At 29.6% G+C, this 15,106-nt stretch overlaps 1 protein-coding gene across 1 annotated transcript in view; it reads right to left on the bottom strand.

The window, feature by feature from the left end:
- Positions 1–614: 614 nt before the first annotated feature.
- The window catches only part of LOC136089340 (uncharacterized), a 74,385-nt gene continuing 59,893 nt past the window's right edge, over positions 615–15,106 (bottom strand). The window contains exons 10-11 of the mRNA XM_065815314.1: positions 1,020–1,256; positions 615–939 (exon numbers count right to left, since the gene is read on the bottom strand). Of these exons, the coding sequence (XP_065671386.1) occupies positions 848–939; positions 1,020–1,256 (329 nt within the window). The 3' untranslated portion in view covers positions 615–847. The remainder of the gene's footprint in view (positions 940–1,019; positions 1,257–15,106) is intronic.

Raw genomic sequence — 15,106 nt, 5'->3', positions numbered from 1 at the left:
CGACCATTTGTTTCGTTTTTGACCTTATCATTGATTTTTACTATTTATAATTACTTTTACGAGCTGTCTTTGTTGTCACTACTCAAGTCCTGTATAATTTTCAAATTTAGTTTAGTTTGTGTACCTTATGTATTAGTCAACATAGTAGATATAGTTTTTTAATTTTACAAGATAGTTCTAGCCTCTGTCAGACAAGGGTTATTTATTGATAGTCTGATGATAACACTTAACCATACTAGTTTAATTTTTTTTATTTCTTCAGGCGTAAAGTGTTCCAACCTGTACACGGACCCTGTTATATATACTAATGATTAACTACACGGACCATTTATATATACTAATGATTAACTACACCGCCCTTGTGAAAACCGCGTAACTAAAATAGCTAATAACCTTAAAATCACCAATATTCCTTTAGATAAATTTTAATTGGGATTTATAAACACTTTTTTACAAAATATTTTATTAAAAATTTTCAAATCAATAAATATTTTTAAATAATAATGTAATATTAATGTTTTAATTGACGATTTCACTTTGTTGTTTTTTTAATAAATAACATCTTTCACACTTTTTAAGAAATATATAACAAAAAAAAAAAGAAAAAATCTCGATTAAGTTTTTAAAAATAATTAAAAAGGTAATTAGAATTTAGTATTACAAACAGTAGCACTTATTAACAGTTAACTAATTAATAAGATTAAATAATAACATTTTCAAGGTATTAAGTTATTATAAATAACTTAATACATTGAGTCTACTCCGATGTAATATATTTCAGAGCTTTTATTGAATATCAATTTTCAGGCCTTTATATAAAATAGTAAAACAAACGCAATCTATTATTTTATGGAATTGCCTGTTGTAAAAGAGGCCATTTTACTGTTGGGATCCATAAATCATTGCTTGATTTTCGAAAAAATAACCCTTCCGCGTTCCCTAAAAAGCAAAACAAAATTTAATTTATATTTCAACGCTTTTTGATTTAAAAAAATTTCAAAAAACTTTCAAGAACTTACCCATCCATTGATTAGGTCCTAAACTGAATATCTTTTTATCATCTTCTTCGAGATTTACTCTGTTGTTTAGATCAATATTCATTAAAACCTCCTTCGTAAACTGATTGTTTGACAAAGCTACCCATTTCTTTAGCGAGGTGGAAAACATCAAATACGATTTATGATTTCGGTGAATAGCATATAGATCTCTTGTTAATGCATGGTGTCCAATTATTGAACCAATTCGAACATCTAAGTCTATTATTTACAAATAAGATATGATATTCTCATATAACCTATTTAAATAAATGCTCTATTTTTATATATCAGTATTAAGTATTTGTTTAAAACAATATAGATTACAATGAAACAAACACAGTTGTTTGCTTAAAGCAAAAATGGTTTCATTGAAAAAAAACAGGGTTATTTGTTTAAAACAACACGGATTACATTGAAACAAACACGGTCATTTATTTACAACAAATAAGGTTACATCGAAACAATCACGATTATTTAATGGCCAATAAAACTCGCAAACTTTGTTTGTACACTTAAAAAGACAAATATTAAAAAAGTTTTAGTATATTCTTTGTTTTATGATTTATTTAAAAAGTTTTTCCCGTTTTGTATCAAAATGTGACGTGCTTAGTTTTACAACAAGTTTTTTTGGCTCTTTGGGATTATTAAATCCCATAAAATTGTTTGCTATTAATATTATTTTTTTTTATTTTAGCAATAAACACCAAACATTCATTTTAAGTAGGTTTAAGAACACGATAGCTTAAAACCATTTTTCCATATTACAGATTAAAATCATAAAATTCTTTGCTGCAAATACACCAAGATCGTTGAATACGCTAAGTTGCATATTAAATGCTGTATTTTTATTTTATGCGTGATCATCTAGTAACGTACATATTTCAAAACGTTGTATTTTCTATTAAAAAAACCTGACGCTCTGATGGCCGGAAATTTGTTTTAATAAACTAAATTATTCACCTAAAGAAGTAACTCTTAATGTTATAAACCTTGAATGTAAAGAGTTAAAAACAAGTAGAACACATAAAAAATTTTTGTTGAATATAGCTGTTAAAGTAAAGTATATACTTTTTTATTTTGTTTTATGATAGTATAAAAATGTCCTCTAATAGCAAATGATTGTTTTAAAATTGTGTAAAGAAACAAACTTTGATTAACAATATTTATTATGTTTTCATATAACATTATTTTACATTAAATACTTTTGAAGAACAAAAATATAAATGTCAAAGTTCTGATAAAAATAAAAAAATAATATTTCACAATTTCATATCAATTGTTTTAACATGTAAAATCAAGTTTAAGTAATTTTTGTTTTAACACATTTTGTAATCTTATTAAATACTTTAGTTATGTAAAAATATATTTAATATTACTTTGTAGCATTTTATAATACTCATAATTTGTTTTAACTATTTTAGTTTTAAATTTGCTCAGAAAAAAATTTGCTAGAACAATTTTTTGTAAAAACGAGTTTATTGATTTACTTGTATATATTTAAAATAGAAATATGTTTACACACTAAGAATTAATTGTCACCGATCATGGTAGAGTTATAGTAGATTTTAAGAGACATCATTAAACACATTATTTCTCAACGGAAAAATCTTTTTGTCTGCAGGTCTTTATCCAATAAGAAAGTAAAACGTTGCAACAACTTGTTAGATTTTATTAGCGCAGCCCTTTAATCTGGAACGGAGTTTACGTGGTTATTAAATAAGTAAATATATAAACAAAGGCCTGTTAAAAAACATTAGAAAAATTAACCTATTTACCCAAGAAAACATTAAAAAAATGTAGAAGGGGAATTTTGTAGGGGTGCACTAATGCATCTGGCAAATGAAAATGATTTTAAAAGCATTTAATTTTTCTATTTTTATGTTTCCATTTAGGATACAAACATAAAATCAGCCAAAAGCATTCGTATTTGCTATATCCATCAACATTAGCATCGGTCAAAAATAGTCTCCAGCGCAACTCTAGAATAGCGTATGAAGTGTTTATTATTTTTGGACTCTCGAACTAATTGTAATGTTGGGACTTTTTTCGATGTCATCATATTATATTTGCTGGTTAACCTGTAAAATCTTAAAAAATTGCATTAAATTCTTTTTTTTGTCGGCAATAACCAAGTATTTATACACCGAATGAAACATTAGAACTTTTATAACCCAAACAAAGTGAATAATATTTTTAAACAACAAACTCAAGTTTAAATTAATGTTACAAAGAGAGAAGGAAAAAAAATGTATATCTTTAAAAAAAGAATACGCACAAAAACCAATTAAATTGTTGAACCGGAGTCTTTGCCACGAAGGAAATGTTTACTCTCAAGTCAAAAATAATGAACAAAGTATTTATAAGGAACTTTTATGAATTAAGTAGGACTATCTTATAACTGTTTACACTACAAGTGACAAGAGTCAGAAGTTCTTTTTCTTGACGAGATCATCACATGGAAATTAAAAATAATTTAGTACAAAAAAACATTTGCATTAAAATGTCTGAAATCTTTAGAATCTTATACAAGGCCAGAAGAAGTATAAATAAACAAAATTTAATTTGAATTTATTACTCATTTGTGCACAGACATATAAATTATGCAGTTACTGCATTCTGTAGTACAGGAAAAAACAAGTTAAAACGTCTTTACCGCCGTCAGAAACACGATATAACCAATTTTGCAAATCGATTTTCATATACTAAATTATTTTTTATGAAAACAAGAATACTTAATGTATACGAATTTTATGTATTTAATGTTTTATGTTATATTTGTAGGTGGACAAACGATTTATGCCTTTTTAGTTATTAACGAATCATTTACATTAAACCCATAAACAAATATACCTTAAGTAAAAATAATTTTGTAAATAAACTGGTTTTTAATACCAGATTTATTATATTTTGTATTTCATCTCATGCACCATGTCTCTGGAATAGGATTGTTTTACCAAACTTTGATTAATCAATTATTTTTCTAGTCTTCAAAAATAAACTAAAATTTTCATTCTCTTAATTAAAAATGTATATGAATGCTTTTGATAACGTAGTTATACAATATATAATGAAGTTTTATTAATATATAATTAAGTTTTATGATATATATATATATATATATATATATATATATATATATATATATATATATATATATATATATATATATATATATATATATGTATATATATATATATATATATATATATATATATATATATATATATATATTACATACATGTATGCTAAAGCAACATATATATTGTTTTTGAAAAATCTTATCTGGCGATAAGTTCACTAGGATCTTATCTTACTAATTACAAACAAAGGTATTTTTCAGATACCTGTGTTTTTAATTAGTTTTTTTTCTAGACTTTGAATTTATGCGTAACATTGAAAACACTTAGTAATTTGTGATTATTATTTATTAGAGTGGTCCATAAAAAGAAGGATATGAAGAAAGAAACTGGTACATTTCATGTACCAGTTTCTTCCTTCATATCCTTCTTTTTTTTCCCCTGCGCGGGAAAAAAAAGAAGGATATGAAGAAAGAAACTGGTACATGAAATATATAAAGCTTTTGATAAATAAAAACTTATCTTAGGTGTCTTTGTGGATCTAAGAAAAGCGTTTAACACGGTAGATCATTATATCCTTATATATAAACTTAAAAAATTATGGCATTGTAAACTCTAACTTACCTTGGTTTCTGAGTTATTTAACAAATAGAAAGCAAAGCATTTTGTATGATGGAGAAAAAACGGATTTAGTGACAATTACCTGCATTAATATCAAATCTGGAATCGTTTTTATTTCTCAATTATGTAAATGAGATTTATTAAACTGTTAATTATCTTGATTTCAATTTTGTTTTCAATAATGTTTCATTTGCAAAAGTAAAAAAACGAGCTTGCGAAGCTAAGCGAATGGTATATATCGAATAAATTTTTCATGATTATGAAAAAAAAAAACTTCTTCTATTGACTTCTTGAAAAAAAGGATATTCTCTTAAAACATCGTAATCATTTATTAAATAACTTATATGTCAAGAGAGAGCATTTCTTGTCGTTTGTATGTGTAGTTTTAGATGAAAATGTATCGTGGAAGGTGCACACACGTATAATCCAGAATAAAATATCAAAATTATAGGCCTCCTAAACAAAACCAAACAATTGTTAAAACAAACTTGTTTGAAATTTATTTCCTTTTCTTTCGTTCTTTTCTCTCTAAATTACGCTAACGTTGCTTGGTGCAGCATTAATCTAAAAATAATAAGCTGCAAATTAAACAAAAACACACAGTAAAAATATTTGGAAACGTATACCGTTTCACACACACACACACACACGCACACAAAATTACAGTTTAATAAACTTAAAATACTTAACGTAATTTAACTTAACCTTTATCAAAACCAACACTTTCTGGGCATGTTTTTTTGTTGTTTGTGTAGTATCCAGAACTTGCTGATGTATTGTCCGCTGCAAAACAAAAGTATTTTTCTTTATCGATGACCAGAAGGGATTTTGTGTTATATATTTAACTAGTTTCCTGCTTCTTTTCTTTGCTTTTAATTGTTATTCTATTGTGTGTTTTGGAGTCTTTTAACGTTTTCTATATTTAATAGTTATTTTTCACATTAAACCACAAAAACAAATTATGCTCAGATAAATAGATTTAGATGTGTTCAATAACTTTCGCATCATCCGTTAAGCTACAAAAGCTCTTATGAATGATCTTACATTACTTGTGCAGCTGCAATAATGTAGTGTTGAGATATCTATAGTCGTCCCATTATTTGACCATAATACTACTCTACATGATTGTGTCATATAGCGAATTGTTTAATTTTCTTCTAAAGAATGGTAGAACCAAAGCGATATCTTTTGTTAGTAAGGATTTATCTGAGTGGAACACTAATCAGGTTTTGATAAATACGCAAGAAATAGTTTATCAGATAAGGTTTATTTAGGACTGTGCAGGACTAAGCCTAGCAATTATCATCACATAAAATGAAAAATCGAAAATGAGGATCAAAATCAGTTCTTACGTTGCTCTCTAGTTCTAAAGTGAAGAGAATTCCACAACCTGATATTTCTGAAATCTTTGTATATAAAATTTTTAGAGATATTAGTTTATGGAATGCTTTTCTAATTAGAACCAGAAAGCAACGTAAGATCGATATATTTATATATATATATATATATATATATATATATATATATATATATATATATATATATATATATATATATATATATATACATATATATATATATATATATATATATATATATATATATTTACATATATATATATATATATATATATATATATATATTTACATATATATATATATATATATATATATATATATATATATATATATATATATATATATATATATATATATATATATATATATATATATATATCAATAGTAGTTTAATGTTCAGTAATAATGAAAGTAAACAATTTTCTAAATAGAACGAAATAGATATTTATTTTATTTACATAGAGAAAAAGCAACTTTTCATTTTACTTAGTACTTTTAATATATCTACCAAAGCTGGTATGTCCCCCATAACTGCATCTAACTTTAACATAATATTTCTCCATTGTTTGTTTAATACAAACACAAATGCTTACGGAAATTATGTTTAACATTTTGGAGCCAAATCTGCATAAATTATATGGAAACAGACGCTGTTTAAAAATTCTTTTTTTTTTTCATAAAAACTAGACGTGCGCAATTGTACCTTTTTTTCCATAAACAACATGATTTAAGATTAGCAAAAAGTCGTCAAGAATGACAAAATTGGCACAGCGTTGCTAATTGTGAAACGATCTTGGCAATTTATTGGTACATTCAACGGCATCACTGGCGCCGTGGTGCCAATTATAATTCAATAATAACCATTCAGGGAGACAGGTAACCTATAGTTTTTTATGATATATAGACATATATAAAGATATATATATATATATATATATATATATATATATATATATATATATATATATATATATATATATATATATATATATATATATATATAAAGATATATATATATATATAAAGACATTTTTTTTTTTTCTTTTTTTTAAACATCTTCGCTTCCAACAAGGCTGCAAGCAGTCACTAATTAAAGTTGGAAGTTACTGAAAGAGAAAAGATGAAGATTGTAAAGCAAGATAACGATTGACGGATGACTTAAAAGATTGCAAATTTTATGAATCAGTAAAGCAAGATGAAGGAAGCGAATTCCAAAGAACTGATGTTCCAGGAAAAAAACTAGACAAATAAGTGTTTTTGGAGCACTTAGGAACAGTCACAGAAAAAGGATGAGACTTGATTGAATGGCGAGTAACACGAGAATGAATTTTAGTAGATGGTACAAGAAACGCTAGCTCTTTAGAGCAGTGCCCATTATAGTATTTGTAGAAAAGAGAAAGAGAAGCAACATTACGACGATGTGATAATGGTTGGAGGTTGGCTGCAAGAGCAGGTCCAACTATGTTTACAATGCGTTTTTGCACCATGTCTAAAAGAGAAAGGACATCATTAGTAGATCCGCCCCAGATATGGCAACAATATTCCATACAAGGCCGGATTTGAGATTTATAGAGATAGAGAATAGAATCTAAAGTAAGAAAGTGACGAGCTCGATAAAGAGATGCAACCTTAGCTGAGGCTAATTTTGCAACTGATTTGATGTATGGTTTCCAGGAATGATTGGAAGTAAGAGTTAATCCAAGAAAATGTAGGGTAGATGACTCATCGAGTACATCACCGTTCATAAATATAGGAAGATCTAAATTATTGCGAAAACGGTTGGCTGAAAAAAAATTTCATCTGAATTAAAGTTCACCAGCCACTGTGAGCCCCATGCTGTAGCAGAAGTGAGATCCTTTTCAAGCTCAAATGCCCCCTCCAAACAATCAGAGGGTGTTGGTTTCTTATCACGACAAGAATAAATGGTAGAATCATCAGCAAACAATGCCACCTTCGATGTGAGAATATCTGGAAGATCGTTAATGTAAATTAAAAAGAGTATAGGGCCAAGGATAGAACCTTGAGGAACCCCTGAAGTTACAGAATAAGAAGAAGAGTGTTGTCCATCGAGGACAACTTTTATGCTAGGATTGGGAAGGAAGCATTCAATGACCTTAAAGATGTTGCCAGACACACCATAAGAAGAAAGCTTATGGAGAAGACCAGCATGCCAAACTTTATCAAAAGCTTTTGAAATGTCAAGAGCAATGGCTATAACCTCTCCACCTTCATCTAATGCACAATAAAACCTGTCAGTTATCACTGTTAGCAAGTCAGCCGTAGAACGAGAAGATCGAAATCCATATTGATGGTCAGAAAGTAAGTTATTAGATTCAAGATGAGAAACTAAGTGTTTGTTAATTGAAGATTTAAAAACCTTGCTTATGATAGGAAGAAGACTTATGAGACGGTAGTTAGACGAATCTGATCGCTCTCCAGAATTTTTAAAAATAGGGATAACAGATGCCCCTTTCCAGCTGGCTGGAAAACAAGACTCTGATAAGCACTTGTTGAATAGTTTTGAGAGTATAGATGACAGTTCCGTAGAACACTTCTGCAAAACAATAACAGGTATGTTGTCCGCGCCACTAGCTGGAGAAGAGTCTAGACAGCAAATCACTTTAGATACAGATGCTGGAGTGATATGAATGTCAAGCAATGGATCAACCGGTTTGTTGGCAATATCAGGTAGAACGCAACTAGTGGAATCATGAGATGATATTGATGAAAAGTTTTTAGCAAACAATTCGGCTTTGTCTTTATGTGAGGTGACAAAGTCTGAACCTTACAAGAGAGGTGGAATTATAGATTTGCCCTTATTATTGATATTATTAAAGATTCTCCAGAAGTCACGAGAGCCTAATTTTTGAGATGAGATGCGAGGTTTCATGACCTGAGAATAGCGTTAGACAAAACCTTTTTACAATGGTTTCTAGTAGTAATGGAGAATTGTTATGCTGATAAAAATGGAAGTAACGGTTTTGATTGGCAATCGCAGCAGCACAGTGTGAGGAAAACCATGAAGGAGAGTGAGACTTGACCTGGAATCGTCCAGAGGGAATAAAAGATTCCATGCCAGCCTGAATCCACGAAGTTATGAAAGATAACTACCCAAGGGCCGTCACGAAGAAATTCACGGAAATAATCCCAGTCAGCTTAACTATTGTTGTAAGAGGTTCGATAATAGGGACATTCAGGTGATGAAGAAGAATGAGATATTAGTTATATAGAGACCAATTTGTGATCAGAAGAACCTAAGGGTGAATGTGGAGAAACTGACCACTGACTAGGATCAGAAACAAGACATAAGTCGAGTAGAGAAGGTAAATGATTTGGGTTGTCAGGAAAGCGAGTTGGAAAGTTGACTATTTGAGTTAGGGATTGAGAAAGGCAAAAATTAATGGTTTTAATGCCTGCAGAGTCAATGACACTAGAGCCAAGCCATTTAGAGTGGTGAGCATTAAAGTCACCAATAACAACTATATTAGCTGATTGATAAAGAGAGAGGGCTTGGTCAATATGATCAGAAATAATGTCAAAAAGAGTACAGTCTTGAGATGAAGGAGAGCGATATAGAACAAAGAGAAAGGCAATAGAGTGAAGTGGTGCTAAACGAAAGCACGTGAAAGAATAGTCTGTGGATTCAAACCTAGTTTCACGACAAATTGGTGAATTCTTACGAATGTATTTGCCGAGGCTAAGCATGTGGCTATTGGAGTCTTTACGAATTAAAGGAAGATAACCATCAACACTAAGATCACAGGTTAGGACAGCCGAACTCAAAATAGTCTCACAAAGAGCAAGTAGGTCTGGGTAACTTTGCAAAAGATAAGACTCAACAGAAGAAAAGTTACTTCGAAGACCACGAATATTAGTTAATGATAGGTTTAGAGAACTTGGTGATGATAAGGGTTTTTTGTGTTTTATAGTTTTTGGTACTTAGTTCATTTTTAAATTAGATTGAAGAATTTGACTCACAGCATACATAGTACTCAGAACACCGTTTAATAGCCCAAACAATTGCCTCATTACTACTAATAAACCCTAAGCCATAACAAAGGGCTTCAAATGTGGCCTCCGCAATGCACATTAAAAGTACAAACAGGGACACCATCCATGCGCAACATGGCACTGTTTATACTTTGATATTTTTCAGCTGTTGATGGAATCAGCCTCTCTGAGAGCTAACACATAGTTCGGGAAACCTGACTACCAACCGGCCTCAGAACCATTAAACTGAGTTTTAGAGCTATACCCTCATTAGGACATAATAGAATGAGTTGCCTAGTCATAAAAACCGAGACACAAGCAAAACCCATGCATTGAGTCAAGAAGAGCCAGCATTCAACATCCTAAACTGGAAACAATGTATTAAAGATACATCTGCGCCAGCCTAATAGATGAAGAAGGGGTGCAAAGCTGGTTAACATATAGAATCTGTTTACCTCTTAAGTCTTTGCCTAGGAGGCCTTCTACAAGACAGTATCCGGGTGCATTTAACATCTGCCCAAGATGAGTTTTTTTATCGAGACACCATCTCTAGCCTTTACTCAACCAAGAGCCCCAAGGCAGGGGGTGTTTCAAATCGGAGTTGACATCTCCTAGCCATTGCCTAAAAAGGCGTATCCTACAAGGCAGCAGAACATGAAGCAGATTGTACTGGGTTACATATTACCAGTGGCAGGATAACCTGATCTGACTCTAATATACTCTATATACAGTAATCTAATATACTCTAATATACAGTAGCAGGATAACCTGATCTGACACTATATATACATATGTATATATATATATATATATATATATATATATATATATATATATATATATATATATATATATATATATATATATATATATATATATATATATATATATATATATATATACTTATATACTTTTTTATTAACATAGAGAAAAAGCAACTTTTCATGGAGCTATAAGTTTTAAGCCTAAACGGCAACCATCAGCTGTGTCATATATCAAAAACAAATAAAAAAAACCTTAATAAAATTACAAAATACAGTTGAGCCACATCTGAGGTCTCTATGGACAGAAAAAAAAAATTGTCAAAGAAAAATTATTTAAAAATCAGCTAATTACCAGTATCATAAAACTATAGAAGGAATTGATTTTTATTTCTAAAACTTGAAACCAACTTATTTCTTTTGTTCAACAGATTTTTCTCTGTATGCATTAAGATATAAAACTTTCTATTGAGAAAAAGGTTGCATATTTTGGACAAAGGATTAAATGTTTAGCAGCGCTTGTTAATTTTCGACTTGGTAAAAATCAAAAAGTTTTCTTTTTTAAGTCTCAAAATTTTTTATTCCGTGTCATTTCTGTACTTAAATAGATAATTCCGTATCATTTCTGTAGTTAAGCAAATTTAAAAAATTTAAATGGTTTGCATACTTTAACTTGAAAGGCTAATACCAATATATACTTTTTCTTTGTATTCTGGTTTATTGGATAAAACAGTAGCTTGATATACAATATTCTTACTTAGACACTTATTGTTCATAATGCGGATAGGTTTATTGATGCAGTTGCAGGTTTTTGTTGCTGTTTTTTTATGATTGTATAAACTATTTTCATTATGCGAATTGATGACTAACTTGAAGCTGTTTTTAATGGTGTTTCTGTTAAAAATCTTGTGTGATAAATGACCAACATTAAAGCTTGAAACAGTTTTTAATTATTTTTTTTAAGTTACCTATCTTTGTTGCAACATTTTTACTACTTGGGGGATTACCAAATAATTTTTTGTATGTGATTTTTGTTTTGAATAGGTTCTATATCTTACTAATATTTAAGTTTGGATGAGAAACCCAATTTTAAAAATGCATCTTGATAGGGAGAAATAGCTTTTTCAAAAATTTCTTTGTTTGAAAATGCAGTAAACAATTTTAGTTCAGTTGTTCGCGGTAGACTTCTTGATTTGCACAGAGGGTGGTGAGAGACGGCGTGTATATAACAAAGAATGTTATCTGGCTTTGAGTAAGGTTGGAAGGAACTGTTGCTCAGATTTAGTTTTAGATCAAGATAAATGACAACTTTAACATTGCAGCTGATACATAAATGGAGACCATTGCTTTTAAAAATGTTTACAAAATGCTTCTTTATCTTCTCCATTTGTTGACCATTACGGTTATTAAAAATAGCGAGACCGTCGCACAGTGAGTCAAAATCCATAAAAAACGGCAAAAAACCCCCCATATAAAAGTATTGCTGGAAATTAATTAATTTAATTATAATGTTACTAAATACCACTAAATGTCAATAATTAACTTTTTTGTGAACAATTTTCAAGATTTCACCAATTTATACGCCTTTTTCCGAGACTTATTTATTTTATTTATCGGAAAACTCGTTCAAAAAAATCTAGCTTTTGTGTCACTCTTTTAAGATTGACATGGGTAAAAACAGTTCAAAATTTAATTTGAAGTCATATGTTTAAGAGATTTGGCAACTACTAACAACATTTTTGACAATAAATTTTGTTTTTAGTCTTTCATTACTGAGATCTCAAAAATGTGTCTTAAATTGATTTTTTTAAATTAGTTTAGTTATGAGTTTAGTTTAAAAACTAAACGATTCCACTAGATTCCATGGTAGTTTTAATATTTTCCCATTAATAAGTATATATGAAAGCAGAAAAAATAAAAATTATTTGCCCAAACTTGCCCCAATTAAAATAAGACCTTTTAAATACTTCGGTTTTTTTTCGTTTTTAATTAAAACTTGCCGTATAAAGTAGCGAATATTAGTTCATTGCTTTCATTCATTACACAAATTATACATTTAGTTCCTATTAGTAAAAAACTCATGCTCATGCAGATGGTGCTAATTATCAAACCTCAAAAACCAATATATGCAACGTTTGATGGCATAGTGCATGTTTTAAAATTAAAACTTGTGTTTAAAATAACTTAAAATAGTTCATTGCTTACATTCAACATGAAAAGAATACATTTAGTTCCTATAATTCAAGAGTTAGGAATTAATCATGATAACTTACACGAAGCTCTTCTACGTGAGTTTTGTAGACTGGAGGGTCTATACTATGAAAGTATTGAAAAACCTGAAATGATAAATCTAAAGAAAACTCTAATAATATTTAAATGTAAATTCCGATCAAAGTTGCGGAAGTATGCAAGAACCTTCTCTAGACTTTTAGAACACGAACGAACTTGGTTGAACAAAGATATTACTGTTAACAAAAAAAATGTTGCATCAGGTTCAGGTAGAAAGTGCAAGAACTGGGAAGATTTAGGTGATAGAAGCAGAAGATCTAAGGTATTAATAAATAAATTAAATTCAACCCAGTTAAAAAAATAGTTTACAAGCTTAAATATTAAATATTATCTTGTTTAAGGTTGCCAAATTGGCTAAACATTTTGCTGAAGCATTGGCATTAGCTTAAATAAAAAAAGCCATTTGATCTTGTGAAAAGTGCTACAAACTCTGAAAAAGATAAAATCAAAAAGATAAATTTTCCGATAAAAATGAAAACCGAAGATGCCTTGAGCTTAAAAATTCAGTGTGACCTTTCTGATGAACAGTATCAAATTATTAGAAAATCATCGATAATACATAATGCAGATATTTATCCTTCACTTCATGAAATTAAGAATGAGAGACACAAATGTTATCCTGAGGGTTTAATTGTGACAGAAACATCTGCTTCAACTTCTGTATAGGGTATGTTTAATCATACTCTGACAAGGATATTAACTTTTACGGAATGCCAAGATTCTATGAGAATGTTTGCTGAAATTGGGGGGAGGTTTAAAGTTCTACTTCATTTTAAAGGTGGTTTTGATGGTGCCTCCAGTCAAAGTGTCTATAAACAAAAATACACTGATACAAATATTGGTGAAGCCCAAGTTAATGAACAAGTCTTTTCCAGACAGCTGTTGTTCCACTTAAATTAACTATTATGAACAAAAACGTATGGTTAAATAAAAAACCCTCTAGTACACATTACTGTAGACCCCTCCAACTCCAATATCAAAAAGAAACGAAAGAATTGATAAGAAATGAAGATGAACTTTTAAAAGCAGAAATAAATAGACTAGTCAAGTTTGAAGTAAAGTTAGAAGTAGAGGAAGGCAAACCGGATGCGACTATCACATTTAAGATCAAACTAGATTTAACCATGTTTGATGGTAAAGTGGTTAATGCCTTCACTAACACACTGTCCTCGCAATCATGTAATGTTTGCGGAGCTATGCCTAGTGAACTTAATAACCCAGCATTGATTAGATCTAAACCAATCAATAAAAAAGCTTTATTTTTGGGTCTTTCTACTCTGCATTGCTGGCTCAGTTGTTTTGAATATATTTTACATTTAGGATATAAATTAGACATTAAAAAATACTTTGCCAAACCCCCTGCTGAAAAAGCATTAGTAAAAAGTAAAAAAACGAACATTCAACTGAGGTTTAGAGAAGAGCTAAGTCTTATAGTTGATATGCCCAAACAACACTAACGATGGAAACACTGCCAGAAGAGCATTTAAAAATGCTGAAACTTTCGCTAATATAACGGGAGTGGCAGTAGATGTAATTATTAGATTGAGGACAATCCTAATAGCAGTATGCTCCTGTTATGAGTTGAACTCTGAAAGTTTTGGCCATTATTACTATGAAACTACAGCTCTTATACTCAAAAACTATTGCTGGTATGTGATTCCCCCAGCTGTTCATAAACTCTTGGAACATGGTGTGCAGATATCTGAGGCATTAGAACTGCCAATTGGTTACTTTTCTGAAGAGTCACAAGAGGCTCTAAATAAAGAAATTCGCAAAGCTAGATTAAACCATACAGCCAAGATATCTAGAAAGAATGTTATGAAAAACCAATACCAATACTTTTTGATTAGAAGTGATCCTGTAATATCAAACACTTGTTTTAAAAAATACAAGGTTGAAAATGGAAAAACACTTACCCCTGAAGTTTTATCTTTGTTAATGCTGTAATAATGAAATAAAGCCTTTTTATTAGT

The sequence above is a fragment of the Hydra vulgaris genome, chromosome 13 (genome assembly GCF_038396675.1).
Source record: "Hydra vulgaris chromosome 13, alternate assembly HydraT2T_AEP".
Lineage (NCBI taxonomy): Eukaryota > Metazoa > Cnidaria > Hydrozoa > Anthoathecata > Hydridae > Hydra > Hydra vulgaris.
The sequence above is the reverse complement of the archived record's forward strand: the minus strand, read 5'-3'. Positions and strand labels throughout refer to the sequence as shown.